This window comes from Meles meles, chromosome 20, assembly GCF_922984935.1.
Source record: "Meles meles chromosome 20, mMelMel3.1 paternal haplotype, whole genome shotgun sequence".
Lineage (NCBI taxonomy): Eukaryota > Metazoa > Chordata > Mammalia > Carnivora > Mustelidae > Meles > Meles meles.
Window position 1 is genome coordinate 18,420,825 of NC_060085.1, and position 27,022 is coordinate 18,447,846.

General features: G+C 51.5%; 2 protein-coding genes across 3 annotated transcripts; one reads left to right on the forward strand and one right to left on the reverse strand.

The window, feature by feature from the left end:
• Positions 1-337: 337 nt before the first annotated feature.
• On the forward strand, positions 338-2,402 carry TREX1 (three prime repair exonuclease 1). Its single transcript, XM_045990068.1, has 2 exons — positions 338-479; positions 782-2,402. Exon 2 carries the CDS (start codon positions 802-804, stop codon positions 1,741-1,743), a length of 942 nt encoding a protein of 313 aa, XP_045846024.1. The 5' UTR covers positions 338-479; positions 782-801; the 3' UTR covers positions 1,744-2,402.
• SHISA5 (shisa family member 5) lies at positions 2,033-26,000 on the reverse strand. 2 transcript variants are annotated; one of them, XM_045990071.1, is made up of 6 exons: positions 25,831-26,000; positions 23,454-23,610; positions 10,428-10,511; positions 3,740-3,858; positions 3,370-3,582; positions 2,033-3,255 (listed from the first exon to the last, which is right to left on the reverse strand). In XM_045990071.1, the coding sequence occupies exons 1-6, from the start codon at positions 25,895-25,897 to the stop codon at positions 3,176-3,178; spliced, it is 720 nt and encodes a 239-aa protein (XP_045846027.1). In that variant the 5' UTR covers positions 25,898-26,000; the 3' UTR covers positions 2,033-3,175. The 2 variants fall into 2 exon arrangements, with proteins under 2 accessions (XP_045846027.1, XP_045846026.1); XM_045990070.1 differs by having other exon boundaries at positions 25,828-26,000.
• Between the last annotated feature and the right edge of the window lie 1,022 nt (positions 26,001-27,022).

The window sequence follows — 27,022 nt, forward strand, 5'->3', positions numbered from 1 at the left end:
CCAGCCTGTGGAATTGTCCTGAGTCATCGCTTTGGGCTGAGGCCATGGGAAGAAACCATTGTGCGGCAAGGCAGGAGGCAGCGGGGAGCTGGGGCCTACAGCAGGGAGACCCGAGAAAGTGGGGCCAAGGGGAGATGCACAGTGGCCGCAGCTGGGGTCCCTGGCTGGCTAGAGTCCTGCTACTAGGCTTCCCCAAAGGGCTGGGCACCACAGCCCTTATCCTGCCGGCCGGCTTTCATGTCGTGAGGGCTCTGATGCACTGTGCCAGCCAGCAGGCCCACAGCTGTAGGTCGGAGGCCTCTGTGGAGTCATGAGGGGGGTAGTGCTTGGGGAGGGACAGACCTGGCCGGCTGACAAACAAGGCGGGCCCCACTCAGGACAGCCCATAGGCAGGCTCACACTAAGTTTCACTTCCCGCCACTAACTGCCGGCAGCAAGAACCAGCCAGACCCCGAATCACTGCTGCTGCCTGCTGCTCGGTAAGTGAGGACCCCCATGGGGTTGGGGCAGGGTGGGGGAAAGCCTCCCGGCCAACCTATGCCCAGGCTAGGTGGGTGCTAGGGGAGGAGCCAAGCCTTCCCCCAAGACAGTGGTTTCAGCTATGCCACCCTCTCTCGCTTCCTGCCCTAGAAACAGGTCAGGTCCTAGAGCTCACCCTCAGTGTGACAGTGCAGGTCTTTGCGGGGAAGGCCAGAGATGTGCTCAGGTGCCCCACCCCACCTGCCTCAGCTCTTCCCACTGGGGCACTCATACACAACTCCCCACCCCTGCTCCTCCCCAGGCTCCTGGCAGGTACCCAGCATGGGCTCACAGGCCCCAGCCCTGGGACCCGTGCAGACCCTCATTTTCTTGGACCTGGAGGCCACTGGCCTGCCTTCCTCCCAGCCCAAGGTCACGGAGCTGTGCCTGCTGGCTGTCCACAGATGTGCCCTGGAGAGCTCACCCCCTACTCAGGGGCCTCCCACAGTGCCCCCACCACCCCGGGTGCTGGACAAGCTCTCTCTGTGCGTGGCTCCAGGGAAGGCTTGCAGCCCAGAAGCTGGCAAGATCACAGGCCTGAGCACAGCCCTACTGGCAACACACGGGCGACTATGCTTCGACGCCGACCTGGCCGGCCTACTCCGAGCCTTCCTGCAGCGCCAGCCACAGCCCTGGTGCCTCGTGGCACACAACGGCGACCGCTACGACTTCCCCTTGCTCCAGGCGGAGCTGGCTGTACTAGGCCTTGCCAGTGTTCTGGATGGTGCCCTCTGTGTGGATAGCATTGCTGCCCTGAAGGCCCTGGAGCATGCTGCCAGCCCCTCAGAGCATGGTCCACGGAAGAGCTACAGTCTGGGCAGTGTCTACACACGCCTGTACGGCCAGGCCCCCCCGGACTCCCACATGGCCGAGAGTGACGTCCTCACCCTGCTCAGCATCTGTCAGTGGAGGCCGCGGGCCCTGCTCCAGTGGGTGGATGCACACGCCAGGCCGTTCAGCACCGTCAAGCCCATGTACGGGGTCACAGCCTCTGCTGGAACCAACCCAAGGCCATCTGCCACCACGGCCACTAAAGCCCTGGCGAGAGCCAGGGACACTAGTGCCAACCTGGGCAGGGGCAGGAAGCCCAAGGCCGTTCCTTCAGTGGAGGGCCCTGGAGCCTCACCCAAGGAGGGACTGCTGGCCCCACTGGGACTGCTGGCCTTCCTCACCTTGGCACTAGCCATGCTGTATGGGCTCTCCTTGGCCACACCTGGGCAGTAGGCCAAGAGGAAAGTCTGACCAATAAAGACCCCCTCCCCTCCAGCACTGAGTAGCCACTCACCTCTACCCTCCTTGGCAGCCTTAGAGGAGCCACCTGTACCTCTGCCCACACTCAGGGACCTGGGGAGGGGGACACAGAGGGTGGCACAGTCCGTCCTTCACCCTCCCTAGCAAGATGGTCAGACGTCTGAGCCCAGGAAAGACATGGAAATCCAAGAGTTGCATGAAGACGGCACATGGCCTAATGCCCACTCCCAGCATCCAGGCTCTGAAGAAAGAAGGCGGCAGCCCCAAATGTTTGCATTTATTATAAACAAAGGTGCAGACCCTAGACTCTCAGAAACACTTCAACAGGTACAAAGCTAAGACAGATCTGGTGAGATATTAACAGAGGGACAGGGAACACCGAGGTATTCATGTCTGGGCTAGAGCAGCCACCTAGGGCCCCCTTCCACCTTTGGTCCAGATGGCCCCTTGGCCCAGGTGCCCTAGGTGCCAGGACACACTGTGGACTAGGGTACAGGAGCTGGCTATTCTGTGAAGCTGGGGTCAGGAGCAAGGCCTATCAGAGGCCTGACGGTCCCTCTCCACTGTGGGCCAATTTCCTTCCAGGACCCAGGAGGTCCAGCCTCACAAAAACGATCACATACATTTTGAAACAGGAAACAGGCAAAATGTTTGGCTAAAAGGAAAACAAGAACACTGCAGGGAGGACACCTGAGTGTGCAGGTGGACAGAGGCTGCCCTGCCACCCTGTGGTGGGGGTGGGCAGCCAGAGCCGTGGGTGGACGTGGCCCTCCAGCTGGTCCCCAGGGAGGATGTAGGGACAGTCCAGGCAGACCGCGCTCGGGTGGCCGAGCCTCTGCCTCAAGTGTTTCGGTCTCCGGAGGCTGTCCGCCCTCTGCTGGCCACGGCGCAGGCTCTGGCACTGCGGGGTGTCTGCTTAGCCGGGCCCCAAGCCTCACCCCCACGCCATGATGGCTCTGGTTCCTCGAAGAGTACCCCACACCCTGGGGACAGGCCATGGCCTTGAGCAATGGCTAGTCACTCCACCAAAACCAGAACACATGGGCACGTTGCCCACAAAAAGCCTCACTGTCCTGGCATGGCAAGCCCCACCGACCTGGTCTCCCTGGGATGGTATGGGAAAGAACTCCCAGTCTTTGAATTTTGAGATTTCGAAAGAGCACAATTTCAAGTGAGGAAGAGAATGAAGTAGGGTCCCAGCAACTCTGGCAAGGACTGCTCCCCACCATGTTGGCATCACAAGAAGCCTCGTGTACAAACCGGACACAAACACCACGCATGGGGAGAAAAAGACCGTGCCTTCATACCCATCTTCTCTCTCTCTCTCTTTCTCTCTCTCTCTCTCTCACACACACACACACACACACGCACACCCCAAGGGGCAGCCAGAGAAGCAGGGACATGTTCAGGGGACTGCCTTCGGTGGGTCCATGTAGGCCGGATTGTAAGGAGGCTGGCTGGCAGGGTAGGGCATGGCCGCACCTCCTGAAAACAGAAGAGGAAACCGGTTGGTTGTGCACCTGGAGGACTGCAGCACGAGGGGACAGTGGCAGGAGATGTGGGGGGCCAGGCAGGGCTGGCATTGGCAGTGGTACTCACCAGCCAGTGTCTCGTGGTATGCTGGGGGGCCCATAGGCTGGGCAGGGTAAGGCGGGGGGTACTGTGTCGGGTAAGGTGCTGCTGGCATCCCTGGCTGTGGGGGCATGGGGTGGTAGCCCTGGTACGTCGGTCCTGGGTAGCTGGGGGGCACACTCGGAGGCTGAGGGTAAGGGGTGTGCACCACTGTCGTGGCCGTGGTGGTGGTGACCACCGCTGCAAAGAGAATCCCAGTCAGGACCAAGCCCCCCTCACTCCAGCTTAGCCGAGCCAGGGCCCTGGTCAGCAACATCCCCCCTGCCCCTGGGCTCTGCACCTGCGCACCCAGGGTCCCGGGGGAGGGGGGGACCAGAGAGGGGGTGGGCGTGCTTACGACGCGGTGGCCGGCGGCACATCTTATAGAGAGAGCAGCAGGAACAGGTGAAGCAGATGATGACCGTGACGACAGTGAGCACGAAGATGGTCAGGCCGATGGCTACCGTTGCCCCAAACCTGCCAAAGAGCCGGCCGTGACCCAGGGCCTATCTCGCCCCAGCCCCGCCCTAGCCGTCCACCTCCCACCATTCCCAGGAGCACCCTTCTTGCCAGAGGAGACTCTGGGCCACACAGGGCAACTTCCAGGTGGGGCAGCTTGAACCTCCTTCCGACCATTTCCTCAGTGTAAAAGGGGGTTGTTTCGTGAGTCTGTGTAAAGCACCTCACCCAGCGTCTACCCCTCTTGTGTCCCGCCTCTTGAGGGTCTCCCGATCACACACCCATCTTGTTCACCCCAACCACTCAGCAACAGGTCTTCAAGCACGTGGCTCAAGCCAGTCCCTGGGGCAACACCAACCAGCTCACGGCCCCTGGGAGCCCACCCTTCAGTGCAGGGGGCAGACGCTGAGGGAGAATGGAAGCACAAGGGACAGAGGCAGGGGAGAAATCCCGGGAGAGCAGAGGCCAGTGTGCCCAGAACAGTGAGGAGAGGCACACAGGGAACACAGCCCCGCCACTGGCCTCAGAGAGGGGCTACAGGCCCCCCGGAGTGACAGGGAGCCCACTGGGTGCCCAGCACCGTGCCAGGAGTTCGCATATATTCTGGGCTCCCACACTCTGACCAGGAGGCCAAGTGGGTAAGCAGAGCCAGGTGGCTGATATGGGGGTGCTAGAGCTAAGCTTGCCTTCTGGAAGAGGAGGCCTCCCTGCCTGATGCCAGCCCCTCAGCGAGGACCATAGCAGAGTAGAGGGGCTTTAAGAAAAGGCAGGCCCAGGGGTGTTGGGTGGCTCAGTGAGTTAAGCCTCTACCCTTGGTTCGGATCATGGTCCCAGGGCCCTGGGATCGAGCCCCACATGGAGCTCCTTGCTCAGCGGGGAGCCTGCTTCTCCCTCTGGCCCTTTCCCTGCTCTTGCTCTCACTCTCTCTCTCATAAATAAACAGTTAAAAAAAAAATCTTAAGAAAAAAAAAGAAGAAAGGGCAGGCCCCGGACAGGAAGTTCATTAACATTGACTTTCAAGGGCAGATGGAGTCCCTTGCTCTCCTCCTCCATTGCTAGGGACCAAACTCTAAGAAAAGAAACACGCTTGACGACAGCACCTAGAATATTCAAACGTGTAAGGAGGGGCACGTGGCTGGCTCAGCCAGTAGAGCAGACCACTCTCAATCTGGGTCGTGAGCTCAAGCCCCACCCACGTTGGGCGTGGAGCCTTCTCACTGAAGCCTCAGGGGAAAGCAGGGGTGGGGGGTACCCCACTCCACCCCACCCCAGCCCTGGGTGGAGGGGCTTCCCCTCACAGTCCAGAGGGGCAGCACCACCTCAGCAGGGCCCCATACAGCCCAGGGACAGGCTAGTGACAGACCTTTCACACTGAGGACTCCAAAATACACAACTGCATTCACAAACCAGAAGCCACTGGCCACTGCGCGTCACCTGCCCGGGACTCAAGCACCTCCCAGACCCGCTGCTGCCCCCAAGGAATGGGGACACACACACACACACACACACACACACACACACACACACACTATGGCGCCCAAGCTCACCCCATGTTAGCCTCCGCCTTCACTTCTGGGCTTCCAGCAGCCCTGGACTTCCCCTATTTCCATCCTGGGCCACTCAGTTCCAAACTCCTCCCCTTTCGAGGAAAGGAAAGCAAATCTTGGCCCCCCCCATCTCTGACGTCAGCGCAGAGCCCTTAAAGACACAGCAAGGCCCAGCAATGCCGGGGGGGGGGGGGGGGGGGGGGGGGGGGGGGGGGGGCCAGAGCAGGGAGGGAAGCCAGGGCCGTCCAGCGGTCCTTCCAAAGTGGCCCCTGTCCCAGCCTCGCCTGCCCTGCCCTGGCCTGACTTTGCACCATGGCTGTCCACCCTCCTGTCCAGACGCTGCCTTGGGATCCGAGGTGTGGGGGACGGAGCCACACTCTTGCTCAGCCCGCCAACCCTGTTGCAGCTGTCCTCCTTGATGGGCACCTTCAGCGATCTAGGTCCACCAGCAGCTCTGGGGGCCCCTGGAATGACACACGAATCCCCTCAGCTTCCCCTCTCCCACCAGCGCATGCTCCAAGCAACTAGCCTGTCTCGCCAGGATGACGCAGAAGCCTCTTCAAGTGCCTTTGGCCAACCTGCCTGGTCTGATCATGTCACCCCCGCTCAAAAACCTTCTATGGCTCCCGTAGCTCCAGGAATTTGATTTATAATTTACTTGTTAAACTGTGTATCTGGGGAACCTGGCTGGCTCAGTCGGTGGAGCATGCGACTCTTGATCTCAGGGTTGTGAGTTCAAGCCCCACATCGGGTGTAGAGATCATTTAAAAATTTTTTTAAGTCCTAAAAAAAAAAAAACCCTAAAAAAAAAATTTTTTTTAAGTCCTAAAAAAAAAAATCATCTGTGTAATTTTCTGTGTGTGGGTGCATATAGATATATATACATATGCACATATATATACACACACACATATATATGATAGCTGACAATAAAAGAAAAAAAATCTGATTTGTCTCACCAGACAGTAAAACTTAAAATAAAACAAATTTTCATCCTTAGTTAATAAATATTATACAAAACTGATGAATCACTGACCTCTATCTCTGAAACCAATAATATATGTTAACTAACTGAATTTTTAAAAAATAAAATCAAAATTTTAAAAATATCTTTAGTTAACAAAGTCTATTAAAATAAAAGTTGTGGGGGTGCTGGGGTGGCTCAGTGGGTTAAAGCCTCTGCCTTCAGCTCGGGTCATGGTCTCAGGGTCCTGGATCGAGCCCCACATCAGGCTCTCTGCTCATCGGGGAGCCTGCTTCCTCCTCTCTTTCTGCCTGCCTCTCTGCCTACTTGTGATCTCTGTCTGTCAAATAGATAAATAAAATCTTTTTAAAAAATTTTAAAAATAAAAAAAATAAAACTTGTGTGGTCTGGAACTCCCACCTCACCTTGTTCTCTGTGCTCTGGCCACATCACCTTCCTTCCAGTTTTTCAAAGCACCATGCTATAATCTGACTTCAGGGCCTTTGCATATATAGTTCCTCCTGCCTGGTCTGCCCTCCATGTAATTAATTCCTGTTCATCCTTCAGAACTCAGCTCAAAATACCACTTCCTTGGGGACATCTTCCCTGACCATCCAGATAAGTTCAGACTCTCCTTGATAAATGCTCTGACGGAACTAAATTTCTGTCTCCCTCAGTTTACAAACATATACTCTGTGAGCATTTGATTAACATGCAACTTGCCTCCAGCCTGTGGATTCACAGAGGCACAGACTGCACCGGCTTAGGGCCATCGCTCTATCTCTGGCACTGAGCACACGGTGTGTGTTCAATAGGGATTTGATGGATGACAATTCACACAGAGACCCCATGGGCAGCACCCAGTAGGGCAGCCAGGCATGATGCTCTGAGGAAGGGCAATATTTGAGGGGTGGTTCCAGAGTGTGGTAGGGGCCTATGGTACCCAAGGCCACAGTTCTAGTGGAACCATGCCTCTGAGAGGAAGGAGTGGGTTTCCCAACGTTCGTGCTACCTCCCAGATCAGACAGTCCAAAGGCCAAGTTCAAAAAGCAGAATCAGCCCAAGCAGAGAGTGTGCAGGACTGAAGTGCGTGGTTCTAGAAGGCTGAAGACTTCTCGTGTAGGGACTGGGGAAGACCCTCTCTGGAGTGGGGACAACAGCACTTTCACCATCATGCTGGCAAGGCGGTGGACCGGCCATGACTCTGTGGGTGTGAGAGCCGCACAAAGGATGCTGGGAGGGCTGGGACAGGTGTACTACGGCCCCACCGCACCTAAGGGACCTGCATGCCTTTCTCCCACACCGTCACTCACAGCAGTCATGGCCAGCAGCCACCTGCCTGGGGCCTGCAGCCATGCATTCTACCACTCAGATGCTGAAACACACGTCGATCCTGCCCAGGAGTAGCAAGGAACCGGAAAGGACAATGATATTAGGGTCCAAAAGAACCATGACAGGGACCGAGGACCCTGTATGCACATGGGGAACGTACAAGCCAAGAGTGGACACAGACACTGACCATTCAACAGGGCAGGATGGGGCTCACCCGCCCAAGTTAGGGAGCAGGCTTCAGAAGACCTGGGCCAACCTCAGGCCCTAACACAGCCACACGCTAGGGAGCAGAGGGCCCTCGTGGAGGGAAGACACCACCCACGGAGGCTGTGACAGGCAGAGGAGACCTCCTCTGGGTCCCTGTGCTCTGACCTGGGGCCTCATTCTTGCAGAACCCAAGGAGTTACCCACAGAGGTAACTCTGTGGGGTTTTTTTTTCCCCCACTGAAGCTTTCCTGGAGCTCCAGCCATGGCCTGGGCAGCAGGGGCTGAACCCCACCACAGAGCCAACACTCCGGCAGAGAGACAGTGCCCTTGGCCAACAGGGCAGCACACAGATGTGTCATTGGTGACCCTGCCCTTCTGGCTGCTTCCCAAGCCCTAAACCTGTATAGGGCAGGTGCTGAGCAAGACACAGGGGCGCTGGCCAGAAGGCAGGGAGGGAGAAATGGGGCAGCACGACTGCCGTCACCCACGCTCCCCAGTGGGCAGGACAGCCGGGGTGGGAGGCAGCAGGCACCCGCAGCACACATAGGCACGTGCACACCTCCCACCAGCCCCTGTTCTGTGCGCACACCTCAGGCAGGAACAGGTGCTCCTGCGCTCACCCAGTCACCTCGCTGCGACCACCAGCCCCGGCAGCCTCTCCTCCCATGCCCCTCGGAGACCTGGTTCTGCAATGTCCCCTCTGTCCCCTCTCCTCACCCTGACTCCTCCTCCAACTCCTGTCTGGAGTTCGCAGCCCAGTGGCTCCCTGAAGCCTTCACACTCACTTCACCCTACACGTTCCCAGCTCACTCCTCAGTCCGCGGCACTGAACGGATCCTGCCAAGGGTGCCACGGCCTCTGTGGTAGGAAGTCCACATTTCTCAACAGCCCACAGCCCACGCATCTTCCTCTTTCCTTCTGCTTCTCCGAACCCTCCCTCTCAGCATCTCCCAAGGCTCTTCTTCAGATTCAGCCCTCGGCACACTCCTGCCACCCAACCTGAGCCCCTCACCCTGGCCCCCCTTCTGGTCCCACATCCTCTCACAGGCCTGGACCTCCATTCCTGTCACCAGGGCAGAGGCCAGGCACTCACCTCCCTGTACCAAGCCCAGTCTCCCTCCAGCCTCCCAACACCTGGGACTGGGAAGCCATGGCCGCCACCCCCTCCCAGCCTCATCCTCCCTGGAGCAGCCAGAATGGCCTCCTTCCTAAACACCGCTTAGACCAGCATTGCCCAGAACACTCCACTGTCCTCAGGACAAGGCCCACTCCGGGGCTACCCCAGGCCTACGCTGGCCGGACAGCAGGAGGTCCTATGGGGACTCAGCCAAGGAAGGGCGCCTCCTGCAGGCGGAGGGAGGGGCTCATCAGGGTGTCATTCTCCCATCAGCCATGGGCGCAGGACCCGCCCGCAGATGGGAGGGCCTTGGGCTCTGAGGAGGGCCCACAGGCTGTACCTCTTCCCTGCCCCCTCCCGGGAGCCCTGTCCTGATTCCACTGTGGCCAGTGAGACCCTGCACCCACCCAGGCCCGCAGGGCAGAAAGGACAGGCGCACACCTGGACTCCCGCGCAGGCCCGGGGCCCCAAGGGTCCTCCTCCCAAGGGGCGACCAGCCCTGGGCAGATCTCCTGAGGGGGCTTCTAGACCCACCAGGGCTGAGGCAGGCAGCACGTGGAACAGACCCCACCAGGAAAACACACGCGTGGCTGCACGCTGGCTCCGCCCACGTGAAGGGTGCGTACAACACCTCGTCACGGTGGCAACAAGACAGAGAGGGAGCCTGGCCAAGGGAACTGAGGTTTGGGAGACAGCCTTGTTCCCTGGCCCCTGACAGAAGGGCCCTGACACAGGGACCAGGCGTATCAGTATCCCAGCATCTTTACCACCTGCCCCACCATCGCCCTGTCATGGTCACCACCACCACCCTGCCACCATCATCCCATCCCCTCACCACGGTCACACCATCCCTGTCACTGCCATCTCCCCATCCCTGTCGCCACCACTCCCCTGTCACCATCACCATCGCCACGTCACTGTCACCGTTGCCCTGTCACTGTCACCATCACCGTCGCCCTGTCACTGTCTCCATCATCACCCCACCACTGTCACCGTTGCCCTGTCACTGTCACCATCACCCCATCACTGTCACCGTCACCACCATCACCCTGTCACCATCACCATCGCCCTGTCACCGTCACCATCACCCCGTCACTGTCACCATCTCACCGTCACCACCACCACCTCCACGACCACCATTCGTTCCCCATCAGTCACCAGGGCCCACCCCATCACCTGGGTCAATACAGACCCCCTCCACTTGGCCTTTCAACCGTCAACCACGGCCCCCCATCCCCAGTCCACAATGATGAGGACTCGACTTTCCAACCTAAGGATCAAGGAACCCGTTGGTCAGCTACTCTGGGGCCCCACTACAATGCCTCTGTGGCATCCCAGCCCTCACAGCCCTCACTCTAGCCCACTGAGACCCTTGTCACCTCCACCAGGAAGACGGACCCCGCCTGCAGGTTTTCCTTACCCTGACATGGGGTCGCTGTCCAAGCTGGAACGGAACCTCAGCGCCGAGCCCAGCTGCTCCAGGGGCTCTGTACCCGCGGACACACTGAAAAGAGAAAACTTCATGGCTGACACGGCCAAGCCCCACCCAGCACACCAGGAACAAACACGACCTCAGCACACACACAAAATGCACAAGAATCAATCCTGTACGGGCCACAGAAGACTCCTCACGGCCTCCTGAGGAGGACTATCACACTCCCCAGGATCTCAGGCTACAAGGCCACACACTCCTCTCAGGTGTACCCAGAACATTCTCCAGTAGGCACTACATATAAGGCTACAAAAAGAGGCTCCATCGATCTGAAAAGACGGGCATCACACAAAGCTATCTTCTCCAACCACAGTGCCATGGAGTTAGACATCAGCAAAGGGAGACGACTGTGCGACGAAATGAAAAAAGAAATACTGAACATAACTCACACCTTGAGAAACCAACACGCTACCAAAAAAAAAAGGCAACAAAAATAATGTGCATTAATAAGAAATTATAAAGTAAATTAAGAAATATGTAATACAAAAATACAGATTCAAAGGGGGCACAGGGCAAAGGGGGCACATGTTTACAGCAGCATTATCAACAATAGCCAAATTGTGGAAAGAGCCCAAGTGTCCACTGACTGATGAATGGATAAAAACAATGTGGTATATCGGGGCACCAGGGGGGTGCTGTTGGTTAAGCGTCTGCTTTTAGCTCAGGTCATGACCTCAGGGTCCTGGGATGGAGCCCTGAGTAGGGCTTCCTGCTCAGCAAGGAGCCCCCTTCTCTCTCTCTCTCTTTGCCCCTCGCCCACACCTGTGCATGTGGGCACACATACACTCTCTCGTTCTCAAACAAAAATATAAAAAAATAAAATCTTAAGAGAAAAAAAGATGTAGGGGCGCCTGGGTGGCTCAGTGGGTTAAGCATCTGCTTTGGGCTCAGGTCATGATCTCAGGGTCCTGGGATCGAGTCCCGCATCGGGCTCTTTGCTCAGCAGGGAGCCTACTTCCTTCTCACTCTGTCTGCCTCTCTGCCTACTTGTGATCTCTCTCTGTCAAATAAATAAATAAAATCTTTTAAAAAAATTTTTTTAATCTTTAAAAAAAAAGAAAAAAGATGTAGTATATCCACACAGCAGAATACTACTGAGCCATCAAAAAGAATGAAATCTTAACCATTTACAATGATGTGGATGGAGCTAATGTATTATGCTAAGTGAAATAAGTCAGTCAGAGAAAGACAAATACCACATGATTTCATTCATATGTGGATTTTAGGAAACAAAACAGAAGAACGTGTGGGAAGGGAAAAGCAAGAGAGAAGGAGAGAGGGAGAGGCAAACCATAAGAGACTCTTTTTTTTTTTTTTTTTTTTTATTTATTTGACAGAGAGATCACAAGTAGGCAGAGAGGCAGGCAGAGAGAGAGGAGGAAGCAGGCTCCCTGCGGAGCAGAGAGCCCGATGCGGGGCTCGATCCCAAGACCCTGAGATCATGACCCGAGCCGAAGCCAGCGGCTTAATCCACTGAGCCTCCCAGGCGCCCCCCATAAGAGACTCTTAACTACAGAGAACAAACTGAGGGTTAATGGAGGGAGGTGGGTGGGGGATGGGCTAGATGAATGATGGGCATTAAGGAGGGCACTTTTTAAATTTTATTTATTTATTTACTTGGCAGAGAGAGAGAGACAGCGAGAGAGGGAACACAAGCAGGGGGAGTGGGAGAGGACGAAGCAGGCTTTGCATTGAGTAGGGAGCCCGATATGGGGCTTGATCCCAGAATCCCAGGATTATGACCTGAGTCAAAGGCAGATGTTTAACGATTGAGCCACCCAGGAACCCCAAGGAGGGCACTTTTTATGATGAGCCCTGGGTGCTGTTAAGTAATGAATCACTAAATTCTACTCATGAAACCAGTATTATGCTATATGTCAACTAACCCAAATTTAAATACAAATTTGGAAGAAAAAATAAATTAAATTGTGCCAAGTGAAAGAAAAAGAAATTAAAAAATTAGTAAAATTGGGCGCTTGGGTCGCTCAGTTGGTTGGGTGACTGCCTTCTGCTTGGGTCATGATCCAGAGTCCCAGGATGGAGCTTATGCACTGAGCTCCCTGCTCAGCGGGGAGTCTGATTCTCCCTCTGACCCACTCCCTTCTCATTCTCTCTCTCTCACACAAATAAATAAATAAAATCTTAAAAAAGAGAGAGAGAAATTAGTAAAACTGGATAACAAAAATACAACAGGTTAAAATTCATGAAACACAGCTAATGCAGTTATTAGAGGGAAATTTATTATTGTTTTTTTTTTAGATTGATTTACCTCACAGAGAGAAAGAAAGTGTATAGGCAGGAGGAAAGGCAGAGAGAGAGGGAAAGAATCTCAAGCTGACTCCTCCCACAGCAAAGAGTCTGATGCGGGGCTTGATCTCACAACCCTGAGACCATGAGCCAAACTGAAATCAAGAGTCAGATGTTCAACCGACTGAGCCCCCCAGCTGCCCCAGAAATTTATTTATCTTTAAAAGTAAGATGTTAAACTCAAGAAGTTGGGGGAAAACTAATAGAGCCAATCCCCCAAATAAGGAAGGGATTAATAAAGGGAAGTGCAAAAATAAAAGAGAACAACCACCACAAAAAAAAAAAAAAAAAAAAAATTTAAAAACCCAAAGTTGGCAGGCCCTCTGGCAAGACTCATCAAGGAGAAAAGACCAAAAAAAGGAAAAAATGCATAATAAAAAAGAGGAAAGAACTACAGGTACAACAAAGACTTTAAAAGTAATAACTTCAGGGGCAGGTGGATGGCTCAGTCGATTGAGCAATTGAGCGCCGGTCTTTGGCTCAGGTCATGATCCAGGGGTCCTGGGATCGAGCCCACATTGGGCTCCATGCTCAGCGGGGAGTCTGCTTCTCCCTTTCCCTCTGCCTGCTGCTCCCCCTGCTTGTGGACTATCTCTCTCCGAGAAATAGATGAATAAAATCTCTAAAATAATTGTTTCACTCTTCCAAAAAAAAAATTAATAACTTTACGGGTGCCTGGTTGGCATAGCTCGTTGAGCGTCTGACTCTTGGTTTTGGCTCAGTTCGTGATCTCAGGGTCATGGGTTCAAGACCCACACAGTCTCCGTGCTTGCTGCTGAGTCTGCTTGAGACTCTCCCCCTTTCCCTCTGCCCCTTTCCACCGTCCTCTCTCTCTCTCTCACTTTAAAATAAAGAAATTTTTGAAAAATAAAAAAAAGTAATAACTTCATTGGCTAGTATCAAAAAGACAAAATACAACACGTACTTTGGAGCATGTGGAAAAAGGGGAGCCCGGGTGCATTGTTAATAGGAATTTGAACTGGTGCAGCCACTGTGGGGAAACAGCATGGAGGTTACCCCCCATTATTGGTTACAAACAGAAATACTACATAATCTATATATAACCAATTCCACTTCTGGGTATTTATCTGAAGAAAACGAAAATACCAATTTGAAAAGATATGTACACCCCTATGTTCATTGCAGGGTTGTTTATAATAGTCAGGAAATGGAAGCAATCTAGGTGTTGATTGGTAGATTAGTGGAAAATGAAGATGGGAGACACACAGACACACCAGAATATTACTCAGCCACAAAAGAAAGAAAGAAATCTTGCCATTTTCCACAACATGGATGGAGTCAAAGGGTATAATGCTAACCGAAATGAGACAGAGAAAGAAATACCGTATGGTTTCCCTTCTGTGTGGAATCTAGCAAACAACAAACCAAAACAGAGAGAGACTCATCAATACAGGAAACAAAGATGTGGTTACAGAGGGAGGGCCAGCTGGGAGCTGGGCGGGTGAAAGAGGTGAAGGGGATTAAGAGGTACAAATCTGCGGTCGTAAAATAAATAAGCCACAGGGATGTAATGCACGTAACAGGGAACACAAGCAATAATATTGCAGTAACTTTGTATGGTGACAGATGGTAACTACACTGATCGTGGGGATGATTTTGTAACATGAAAATACTAAATCACTATGATATATACCTGACACTAACAGAATATTGTACTCAACTATACTTTAATTTAAAAAGAGTAACAATAATAACCTTCTTTGGATTCTGATTGGAACAAGCCACCCATGAAAAGGTACTTTGGAACAAGTGGAGGCAGCTAAAGACAGACTGGCACTGAAAATTACTAATGAATTACTGTTAATTATGCCAAATATAATCGTGGTTATATTTCTTTACAAAGAACTCGTATATTTCTTTACAAAGAACTCTTTACAAAGGACTTGTTCATACAGATGAAAACTAACATTTAAGGAGACAGCTTTTAAAAGACTTATTTATTTGGGCGCCTGAGTGGCTCAGTGGGTTAACCCTGTGCCTTCGGCTCAGGTCATGATCTCAGGGTCCTGGGATCGAGTCCCGCATCGGACTCTCTGCTCAGCGGGGAGCCTGCTTCCCTCTCCCTCTCTCTGCCTACCTCTGCCTGCTTATGATCTCTCTCTGTCAAATAAATAAAATCTTTTAAAAATAAATAAAAGGCTTATTTATTTGAGAGAGAGAGAGCGCGCGTGCACAGGGGAAGGGGCAGAGGGAGGGAGAATCTAAGCAGCCTCCCCACTGAGTGCAGAGCCCAACTCAGGGCTGGATCCCAGGACCCAGAGATCATGATCTGGGCCAAAATCCAGAGTTGGACGCTCAACCCTCTGAGCCATCCAGGCATCCCTGGGAGAAGTATTTATGATGTTTTAATTTTTATTTTGTTTTAAAATGATCAGAAAAAAAGGGGGGGAGGTATATGGAATAACAGTGTCAGAGTGTTGGTGACTATGGAAGCAGGTGATGGATATGTACAATTATATTATTCTCTCTGCTTTTGTATATATTGAAAATTTCCAAAATTAAATGTAAAACAAAATAAAATTTAAAAGCATTAGGAACGACTATATCCTAAACTTGAAGGAAAAGTAAAGCTGAGAAGAAAATATTTTTTAAAAACCAGTGTGCAGGGCGCCTGGGTGGCTCAGTCGTTAAGCGTATGCCTTTGGCTCAGGTCATGATCCCAGGGTCCTGGGATCGAGACCCGCATCGGGCTCCCTGCTCTGTGGGAAGCCTGCTTCTCCCTCTCCCACTCCCCTTGCTTGTGTTCCCTCTCTCACTGTCTCTCTCTCTCTGTCAAATAAACAAATAACATCTTAAAAAAAATAAATAACCAGTGTGCAGGGGCATCTGGCTGGCTCAGTTGGAAAAGCACGCAACTCTTGATCTCAGGGTCATGGGTTTGAAACCCATCTCGGGTACAGAAAATTCTTAAATAAAAGTTTAAAAAAAAAATCATTGTGTAGGCTTTGGTGAGCAATAACAGAGCAAAGGATACCAAGCTGGTGTGTGGGAGGCTAGAAAGAAAGATCCATGGAAGTAAGGCTGGCATCTGAGGACCTGTTCTCTGAAGGTCTCAGGTAATAGAGATTAGACCCAGAGTCCACCAGGTGGGCAGGCCCCAGTGATTCCCACTCACTTGGGATGAGACCTCAAAAGCTGCACCTCGACACCCCGAGAAGAAGGGAGGAAGTGAGTAGACAGCTCAGCTTCTAATCCTCTGTCTCTATCTGCATTTAGGCCAACATGTTTTTTGTTTTTTTTTTAAGATTTTATGTATTTGTCAGAGAGAGAGAGAGAGAGAGAGAGCACAAGCGAGGGGAGTGGCAGGCAGAGGGATAAGTAGGCTCCCCCCTGAGCAAGGAGCCTGCTCCATCCCAAGACCTTGGGATCGTGACCTGTGCTGAAGGCAGACGCCTAACTGACTGAGCCACCCAGGGGTCCCAGGCCAAGATGGTCTTAAGAGTGCTGTGACCCTGGCAAAAGCAACACAAATCCTCCCTGAAAGAAGTCCTGAGCTCCAAATTTCTACAATCGATTTTGTAAATGTGACATCAGGCACGCTATCAAAAAGTTTCAGAAACACAAGGACACAAGACAACGTGAATACAACACAAGTGACCACAGGTAACTGACCACAGAAGTACCCACGGGGCCTCAAATACCGAAGCCATTGATATTAAACACCACCATAGGGGCGCCTGGGTGGCTCAGTGGGTTAAAGCCTCTGCCTTCAGCTCAGGTCATGATCCCAGGGTCCTGGGATCAAGCCCTGCATCAGGTTCTCTGCTCAGCAGAGAGCCTGCTTCCCCCTCTCTCTCTGCCTGCCTCTCTGCTTACTTGTGATCTCTGAAATAAATAAATAAAATCTTTTAAAAAAATAAATTAAAAAAAAAAACCACCACCACATACACAGTTCAAGGAGATCAAAGAAAAAAATCAAGCACTTCAGGAGAACATGAAATATAAATGAAGAAACAAAAATTCTAGAACTAAAAAGCAATACTACAAATTCATAATTTCTTAGACACAGCTGAAGACAATTCATAAACTGGAGAATAGGTCTAATACATGTAGACTGAAGCTCAGAGACACAAAAAGACAGTAAATGTAAAGACAGAAGATGGTGGGCAGAATATGGAATATAAGAGGATTACAAGAGGTCTTACATATGTGTAATTAGGGTTCTAAAGGAAAAGAGTAAGAAAATGGAGCAGAAGCAATCTTTAAAGAGATAACGGCTGCCAATTTTTTAAAACTGAAGAAAAGAATAACAATTGAAGAAGTACTGTGGGGGCGCCTGGGTGGCTCAGTGGGTTAAAGCCTCTGCCTTCAGCTCAGGTCATGATCTCAGGGCCCTGGGATCGAGACCCGCATCAGGCTCTCTGCACAGCGGGGAGCCTGCTTCCTCCTCTCTCTCTGCCTGCCTCTCTGCCTACTTGTATCTCTGTCTGACAAATAAATAAACAAAAAATCTAAAAAAATCAAAAAATAAAAATAATTTTAAAAAAATTAAAAATTTAAAAAATAAAAAAAAAGGTAGTCAGAAAAAAACATGTTGCTTGCAAAGGAGCAATAATTAATCTGTCCACTGGTTTCTCCACAGAAACAACAGAAATCAGAAGACAATGGAGTGGAATGGGATGCCTGGCTGGCTCAGGCAGCAAAGCATCTCAAGGTCATAAATTCGATCCCCACGCTGGGTGTAGAGATTACTAAAAAATAAATAAATAGAAAAGAAAAGACAATGGAATGAAAGCTTTAAAGTGCTGAGAGAAGTTGACAGCTGCCAACCTAGAAATCTATAACCAGGAAAAATATCCTTTAAGAAGGCAGGGGAAATAAAGACATTTTCAGAGAAACAAAAACAGAGAAAATTTGACACCAGCATACCTGCATGAGAAGTAGAAGGAACCCGATCTCAGCCGAGGCTTAAAGATGTAGGAAGCAAGAAGAAGCAGCAGAGAAGACAGAGATATGGATAAATGTAAATAAATATTCACTGTCAAAACCACTTGAAAAGACCTTTGAGGTTTACAATAGTATTACAAGAAATAAAGAAGGACATTACACATGATAAAATGAACACTTCATCAAAAAGTCAAACCAGGGGTGCCTGGGTGGCTCAGTGGGTTAAGTCTCTGCCTTTGGCTCAGGTCATGATCTCAGGGTCCTGGGATCCAGCCCTGCATCAGGCTCTCTGCTCAGCGGGGAGCCTGCTTCCCTCTCACTCTCTGCCTGCCTCTCTGCCTACTTGTGATCTCTCTCTCTCTCTCTGTCAAATAAATAAAATCTTAAAAAAAAAAAAAGAAAAGAAAAAAGAAAGTCAAACCAATCCTAAATATGTATGCACCGAACAACAAAGCATCAGAATTCAAAAAGCAAATATTGACAGAACTAAAAGTAGAATAAATGTATCTGTGATCTCTCAGTAATCGATAAAACAAGCAGACAAAACCCACAAGGACGGAAAAGATCTAAGCACTATTATCAACCAACCTGACCTAACCGACACTTCTAAAAGCACTACACCCAACAACTGCAGAATATACCATTTTTCTTTTTTTTTTTTTAAGATTTTATTTATTTATTTGACGGAGATCACAAAGAGGCAGAGAAGCAGACGGGGGCAGTGGGGGGAGCAGACTCCCTGCTGAGCAGGGAGCCCGATTTGGGGCTCAATCCCAGGACCCTGGGATCATGACCTGAGCCGAAGGCAGAGGCTTTAACCCACTGAGCCACCTAGGCGCACCAGAATATACCATTTTTCAAGTTCATATGAAACATTTACCAAGGTATAATATATGCTGGGTCATAAAATGAATCTCAATAAATTTCAAAACACTTAAATCTTAAAAGAAAACAACACAATGAGGTCTTACCACACATTCACCAAAATTACTAAAATTAAAACCTTCTAGAAATAGAAATTATCTAGATCTTGATTGAGGTACTACAGGTGAGAAATATGCATTTATTAAAACTGATCACACTGAAACATTAAGACTTGTGCATTTTAGGGGCGCCTGGGTGGCTCAGTGGGTTGGGTCTCTGCCTTCGGCTCAGGTCATGGTCTTAGGGTCCTGGGATTGAGCCCCGCATCAGGCTCTCTGCTCAGCAGAGAGCCTGCTTCCCCCTCTCTCTGTGCCTATCTCTCTGCCTACTTGTGATCTCTCTCTTTTTGTGTCAAATAAATGAATAAAATCTTAAAAAAAAAAAAAGACTTGTGCATTTTACTACATGTAATTATACCTCGATTTTTAAAATTAATTTACAATGCCAAGTTTTCAGAGGAGGCACAACAAACTGGAACTCTCGTACATGGCTGGTAAGAGCATAAACACTACAACAATGTTAGAAAACTGGGGATGGGGTACCTGGGTGGCTTAGTGGGTTAAGCCTCTGCCTTCGGATCGGGTCATTATCTTGGGGTCCTGGGATCAAGCCCTACATCGGGCTCTCTGCTCAGCAAGGAGCCTGCTTCCCCCTCTCTCTCTGCCTGCCTCTCTGCCTACTTGTGATCTCTGTCAAAAAAAAAAAATTAAAAAAAAAAAAAAAAGAAAACTGGGGGTATCTGCCAAAGTTGAACACGTGTACCCAATGACTTGGCAATTTGACTTCTAGGTATTTACCCAAAAGAAATATGTTCCATTTAAATTTTTATTTATTTAAGTAATCTCTATTCCCAACATGGGGTTTGAACTCAAACCTGAGATTAAGAGTCCTATGCTCCTCTGACTGCGCCAGCCAGGAGCCCCAGAAATATGTTTCTTTTAAAAGGCACCAAGGTGGGGCGCCTGGGTTCAGATGGTTAAGCATCTGCCGTCAGCTCAGGTCACGATCCCAGGGTCCTGGGATCGAGTCCCACAGTCCCATATTGGGCTCCCTGGTCAGCGGGGAGCCTGCTTCTCCCTCTCCTTCTGCTGCCCCCCCTTGCTTGCACTCTCACTCTCTCTGTCAAATAAATTAATTAAATCTTTTTTAAAAATCTAAAAAAATAAAAGGCACCAAGGAGAGGCACCTGGGTGGCTCAGTCAGTTAAGTGCCCGACTCTTGATTTCGGGTCAGGTCATGACCTTGGGGTCCTGAGATCAAGCCCCGAGTCAGGCTCTGCACTCAGTGGGGAGTCTGCTTAAGATTCTCTCTTTAGGGGCACCTGGGTGGCTCAGTGGGTTAAGCCTCTGCCTTCGGCTTGGGTCAAGATCTCAGGGTCCTGGGATCAAGTCCCGTGTCTGGCTCTCTGCTCAGCAGGGAGCCTGCTTCCCCCTTCTCTCTGCCTGCCTCTCTGCCTACTTGTGATCTCACTCTCTCTGTCAAGTAAATAAATAAAATATTTTTTAAAAAATTCTCTCTTTGGGGCGCCTGAGTGACTCAGTGGGTTAAGCCTCTGCCTTCGGCTCAAGTCATGATCTCAGGGTACTGGGATCAAGCCCTGCATCAGGCTCGCTGCTCGGCGGGGAACATGCTTCCCCCTCTCTCTCTGCCTGCCTCTGCATATTTGTTCTCTCTCTCTCTCTCTCTCTCTCTCTCTGTTAAATACATAAATAAATAAATCTTTAAAAAAAAATTCTCTCTTTACCTCTCCCTCTGCCCCTCCCCACCACTCATGCACACACACACACTCTGTCTCTCTCTCTCTCTCAAATAAATAAACAAATCTTTAAAAGGCATTTATAAAAAAAGGATTTATAAAAAGGATTTATTAAAAAAAAAGAATTCTTAGTATCACTATCAGATTAGCAGAAACCGGGTATCTGGGTGGCTCAGCCATGAAGCATCTGCCTTCGGCTCATATCATATCCCAGGGTTGTGGGATCAAGCCCCACACTGGGCTCCCTGCTCAGCAGGAAGCCTGCTTCTCCCTCTCCCACACCCTCTGCTTGTGTTCCCTCTCTCACTGCCTGTCAAATAAATAAATAAAATCTTTCCTTAGTCTAATAAAAGGTATTCTAAGAAAAAAACTACAGTAAACATTATTTTTTAAAAAGATTTTATTTATTTATTTGAGAGAGAGAGAGAGCACGAGAGGGGAGAAGGTCAGAGGAAGAAACAGACTCCCCGTGGAGCTGGGAGCCCAATGCGGGACTCAATCCTGGGACTCTGGGATCACGACCTGAGCCAAAGGCAGCAGCTTAATCAATTGAGCCACCCAGGTGCCCCCCCCTTTATAAAGATTTTATTTAATTATTTTTAATCATGAAATGATGAAAGCCTTCCCCTGCTACAAGAATGCTATCTATCATCACTTCCCATCAACACTGCACTAGAAATCCTAGCCAGTGCAATAAAGCATGAAAAATGAATTAAAAGTATAAGAATTGGAATGGAAGAAATAAAACATTAATTACACATGATGTGACCATTTCTGTAGAAAATTCTTAAGACTTTTTATTAAAATCACTCAAATTAATACATAAATTTATTAAAGTCTCCGGATACAAGGTCAATTTATAAAAATGTATTGCCTTTATATCAATAAATAACAAGAATTCCAAACTACACTACTTACAGTACCATCAAAAAGATTAATTATGTAGAAAAAATACAGATGCAGGGAAACTATTTGACAAAATTCAAGATCCCTTCAAGCCCAAGGAAACTAGAAATAGAAGCCAACTTCTTCAATCTAATAGAGGCCACCAATGAAAAAGCTACAGCTAGCATCATATCTAATCCTGTATATTTTCTCCCTAAAATTGAGACCCAGACAGGGAGATTTGCTCTCACCACTTCTATTCAACATTGCACTGGAAGTCCCAGCCTGTGCAACAAGGCAAGAAAAAGGAATAAAGGAATACGGGGGTGGCTCAGTGGGTTGGGCCTCTGCCTTCAGCTCAGGTCATGATCTCAGGATCCTGGGATCGAGCCTCGCGTCGGGCTCTCTGCTTGGCAGGGAACCTGCTCCCCGCGCCCCCCCCCCCCGCCTCCCTGCCTACTTGTGATCTCTCTGTCAAATAAATAAATTAAAATCTTAAAAAAAAAAAAACGAATAGAAGAAGAAAAACTGGAGTAAGAACAAAGCAAAACAATATGGTAAGTGAAGAGGAAAGAAATAGAGAATAGAAGAGACCAATAAAAAGCGCAAAATAAGATGGCAAATAAAATTCCAAAACACCAATAATTACATTAAATTTAAATGAAATGCTCGTGTATTTAAAAAAAAAAATTACTGGAATGGATTTTCTTTAAAAGACTCATGTAAAAATACAAGGACACCAAAAGGTGTTCACTTCCAGTGAAAGGGTGGACTCTGATCCATCAGGAATCTAGGTAGGCTGGTATGTAGCCTGGGGCTGCCATTCCTAAGAACACCTTAGAAGTCCTTAGTAACTACATACATTTCACTCTCCTGGCAATTTGTTCCCATGTACACTTTCAAGAAATTCTCACATGGTTTCATAAAAAAGAGGAAGAAAGTACAGGAAGATGCTTACAGCAGTCATCTATGACAGCAAGCTTAATACTCACACCCCAGAGAATAACACCACAAGGGTGGACATAGTCCAGATGCACACAGTGCAGTATTACTGGGTCTTATAAACCCTGAGCCAAATGCAAAAGGTAAGGGAGTTCCTTGCACCCACAAAACAATGTAGACTTTCCAAAAACACAAAATAACTCCATCAGTAGACCACCCAACTCTTGATCTTGTGGTTGTGAGTTTGAGGCCTAGGTTGGGTGCAGAATTTAAAAAACTTAAACTTGGGGCACCTGGGTGGCTCAGTGGGTTAAGCCGCTGCCTTCGGCTCAGGTCATGATCTCAGGGTCCTAGGATCAAGTCCCGCATCGGGCTCTCTGCTCAGCAGGGAGCCTGCTTCCCTTCCTCTCTCTGCCTGCCTCTCTGCCTACTTGTGATCTCTCTCTCTCTGTCAAATAAATAAATAAAATCTTAAAAAAAAAAAAACTTTAACTTAAAAATCAATCAATCAATCACAAACAATGAAAACGACATACAGACTGGTTGCTTATGGGGTGAGAGGGAAATGGAAGGGACATGTGAGATTCAAAATATAGGATGGCATGTGCTGGTCTTGTCCAGACCAGTGATGATCACCTGCCACGAGCAGAGAAGCTGGATCCCCTCCACCCTCTCTATTCCTAATGATCAAACACAAAAGAAACACTGATGTGGCAAAGGGAGACCTTGCTTTCAGCCCATGATGCAATGCAAATCCACTGGCCACAGTAAGAGGACACAGGCATGGTGCAGGGTACGACATGAGCTCCAGGGCCCACAAGATGATGTCTACACGAGTCACATACTACCCCTGCCAGGTGCATGCTTTGCTCTAGGGCAGACTCACACCAAGGTGTGCACCTTGCTGGTCCAGGTGCATACCCAGGGGTGAGCCACAGGGCCGGCTGAGGCCACCAGCCCTGGGAAACCTGCTCAGCCCAAGACTGAGGGAGCTGGGTGAGCCGGAGCCTCTCGAGGGTTGGAGAGAGAGGGGTAGGGGACTAACTGAATAAGCTTGGGGGAGGGTGTTCAGCCCAGAACAAGGACTCCACACCCTCACCCCCCATCCCTGGTCCAGTGCTCTACCATCTTGCAGGGCCTGAGAGGCCGGAGGCAGAGCTAACTTCTCCTTCCTGCACACTCCTGCTGGGCGCAGACTCAGCCCTCCCACCCAGCGACCACTGTGCACCCACCTGGCCTTGGGCTCAGCGCAGCTTTCCTCATTCCCCACAAACTTCTTCAGTTCGTCGGAGCAGCAGTATTGGTTGTAACAGTTGCCACAGCAGAAATCAGGACAGGACACCGGGAAGAAGTTGTGTCCACGGGAAGCCACACACACCTCACTGTGGGCTGGGGTGGAGAAGCACCCTTGTTCATCAGAGGGCCACAGGGCCAGGCATCATGCCAGGTCTCAGCCATGGCCCGCGTAATGGAGCCCCTTCCCCAGCACCGCCAGCAGGCACAAGCATCTGGGGGGGCCTTTGAGCCACCCCAGTCACTGGTCACCTCTAGCCACAGCCCCCATCTGCCTTGCCCTCTCCCCTGTCCCACAGCAGAGGCAGCTAACCGGGCTCCCTCTCTCCCCCACCAGCCACTTGGCTTCTGATGAAAGACTGGCCTTCCTAAGTGGGAATTCGGTGGGGCCACTTCCTGCTCGTGGACCACCCCAGGTCCCCACTGCCTCAGAATCAAGTCCAGGGTCCACAAAGCACGGATTGGACTGCCAAGGGCTTTGATGGTCCTTTGATGGTCACCCCAACTTTCCAGCTCTATCCACACTCAGCCCCTAACTTCTCCTCACCACTCAGTCACAGCAGCCTCAGTCTCTGCTAGACACAGGACTGCAGGGGCCTGGAGCTCACAGACCACACCCTCACACCAGGCTCGCCATGGGCCATGGTCATACCCACCATACATGTCCATGAAGCGCTTAACCCAGAAAAGTCTATGAAGCGCAGGTGCCCAGAAAATGTTTACACAACTGGAGGCCAGGGCTCCGAGGCAGTGGCCCCACTTCAAGCCCCAGAACCATTACAAGGCTCTCAGCCAGAGTAGGGATCCAAGGACCTTCCCACAGGCTGGGGTAAGGACAGAGCTCCAGTATTCCAGGTCATGCCGAGAGGACCTGGCTGACCAGTGTGGGAAATGACCCAAGGCTTTGGGAGACCACAGGCTTGCAAACTTCCAGGAAGATGCTATAACCAAATGTTCCCATGCACCCTTAGACCACATGAGCAGAGATCTAGTGCCCACCAGCAGGAGGGGGGCGGTCCCAGACTGTGCCTGGACAGACCCCGAACAGAACACCCACTCCAGCAAAACCCAGATGATTATGGTAGCCTGGGGACAGGTCTAATGATAAACCCTGAAGTATGGCTATGTCGCCTGGAAAACATCCCAGCCCAGCACCTAGACTCTGGAGACCCAGACTGGCCAGAGCCCCAGGGCAGCGTGCCATGTCTGGAGACCCAGCCTGGTCAGTGCATCACATACAGAGCGAGGCCCAAAGACAGAGGCACTGAGTGACCTCCTTGAGAAGAGATAACTAGGAAGGGGATGGGGGACGGGGGAGGGGTGCTCTGTTCTTGGCAGGTTCAGGCACAACCCTACTCTGGGCAAAGCTGCAGGCACAGAGGACCTGACCACTCCCAGCTTCCCTTAACCAGCCGTCCAACCGACAGTAAGTATGTCAGCCTGGCCAATGCTACCGGAAACTCAGGTGACCCTCCTCCACCAGGGTCCTTTCAGCCACTAAGCTGGGGACAAAGACATACACACACCACTTGCACTGCTTGGACCAAGAGCCCAGGACACAAATGCTCTTCTGGGCCCCAGACAGGCTGGTTGAGATTTGCCAGAACTCACTGGACCAGGGACCAGGGAACTACCTTCTCACTTTCCCACCCTGGGTTCCCAGATTCATCTCAGCTCCCCCAGGAAATAAAGCCCTTTTCCTTGAGGAAGCCGCTCACCCTAGGGGGGTCACTCGGCTTCCGCTGGCTGGGCAAGGGGCTGTTCCAATTCCTACCCCAAAACGGCCCCCAGCCTGGCCTCCTCCGTCTGTGAATCATCAGTGTCCCATCAACACACACAGTGGTGTTTCCTCCAACCCGGGAGGCCAGCCTCAGCGGTCTCCAGGAACACAAGGGCCATGGGAGCAGCGGGTGGGGGAGTCCAGCCAGTACATAGAGCTGAAGGGAAGGCCTCTGATGGAGGGGGCCAGGCCTTCCTTCTGCCACCACCCCAGGCTAAGACCAGGCAGGGACTCCCACCCCAGCCCCTGAGGACCCAATCCTTCTGAACATCTGAGGGAACGCAGACCCCACCACTGCCACCGGCACCCAGGGCACAACAATGGTGGCAACTTCCTAGGGTCCGTTCAGACACGGAGGGGAGCTGAGGTCAGGTCCTGGGGGGCTGGCTGACTGCCTCGGGGTTACTGGGGGTGGGGGACACTGTGGGGACGGTACTGCCTGGGCGCACTCCAGGGACGCAGGAACCGGGCAGCCCCCCTCCCAGACACACGGTGCCTGCCCGGGCCAAACTGCCCCCACCCCCAAGGCTCACCACCTGGAGGCGGCGGGAGCAGCAGAAGCAGCAGCAGTAGGATCCGGAGCGCGGGGACCCGCGCAGCCATGGCGGGGCGGCGTTCGGACAGAAGGACAGACGGACAAGAAGCAGGAGGGGTTGAGGTGCCGCGGCAACCTCAGCGACCCGAACGGCCACCGCTTCCTCGCCCCGCCCTTGGCGGCCTGTTCCGGGAACCCCGCCCGGAGGAGGGAGCGGAGGCGAGGAGAGCGAGGCCAGGGACGGGGAGCGGACGCCCCTCCCAGCCTCCGGGCCAGGCCCACGTCCAGGGGCCACGCGGAAACTCCAGCTCCTTCTGGAGGTGGCGGCGCCTGGCTTCCCCCCACCCCACCCGACGCCGCCTTCTGTGCACGGGATACTTCCAGCCCCCCTTCCTCCCCCGCGCCCCAGTTCCCAGCCCTTGGCCCAGAGGGGGTCTCCTGGAGAGGGGGAAATCTGCATCCTAACACTTGGGAGGCGGGACACAGGCGGATCCTCATTCGGGACTCACCGGAAGCGGGGGACCAGGTGAGGTGGTGAGAAGAGTGTCCAGAGCAGACCTAAGTACACAGTAGGCACTCAATAAATGCTAATCCAAAGACTCTGAGGAGGCTCCATCCACTGGATTGACCTCTCTATCCCCACAGTCATCCTACGCTCCAGCCCAGGCAGGCTCATCCCCCCTCTCAGGGCAAGCGTGTTCAGATGGGCTGTTCTGAGGATGGGAACCAGCAGCTTCCAGGCACACTAGGCCACCTCCTGGCTCAGGGGAGTCTGGCTGGACCGCATTCCTTTCTGTTCCAGGACCATGTGCTCACACAGACTCCTTGAGATGGGGCAGTAGCTATCCCTGACCCTGCCTTTCACTGTGGGCAGGGGTCTGGGCAGAGCCAAGGAAATGGAGAAGGAGCCCTGCTGCGACTCTGTTCCAGATGCCATCCCAAAACATCATAGGCTCGGGGAACCACAGTTCTGCCAACTGGGAAATCCAAGATCAAGTTGCCAGCAGATTCTGTGTCTGATTCTGGGTTCATAGATGATTGTCTTTTCCCTGTGTTTTCACTTGGCAGAAAGACCAAGGGACCTCTCTGGGCCTCTTCTCTAAGGACACTAACCCCCATTCATGAGGGCTCCACCCTCAAGATCTAATCGCCTCCCAAAGGCCCCACCTCCAAATACCATCACCTTGGGGTTA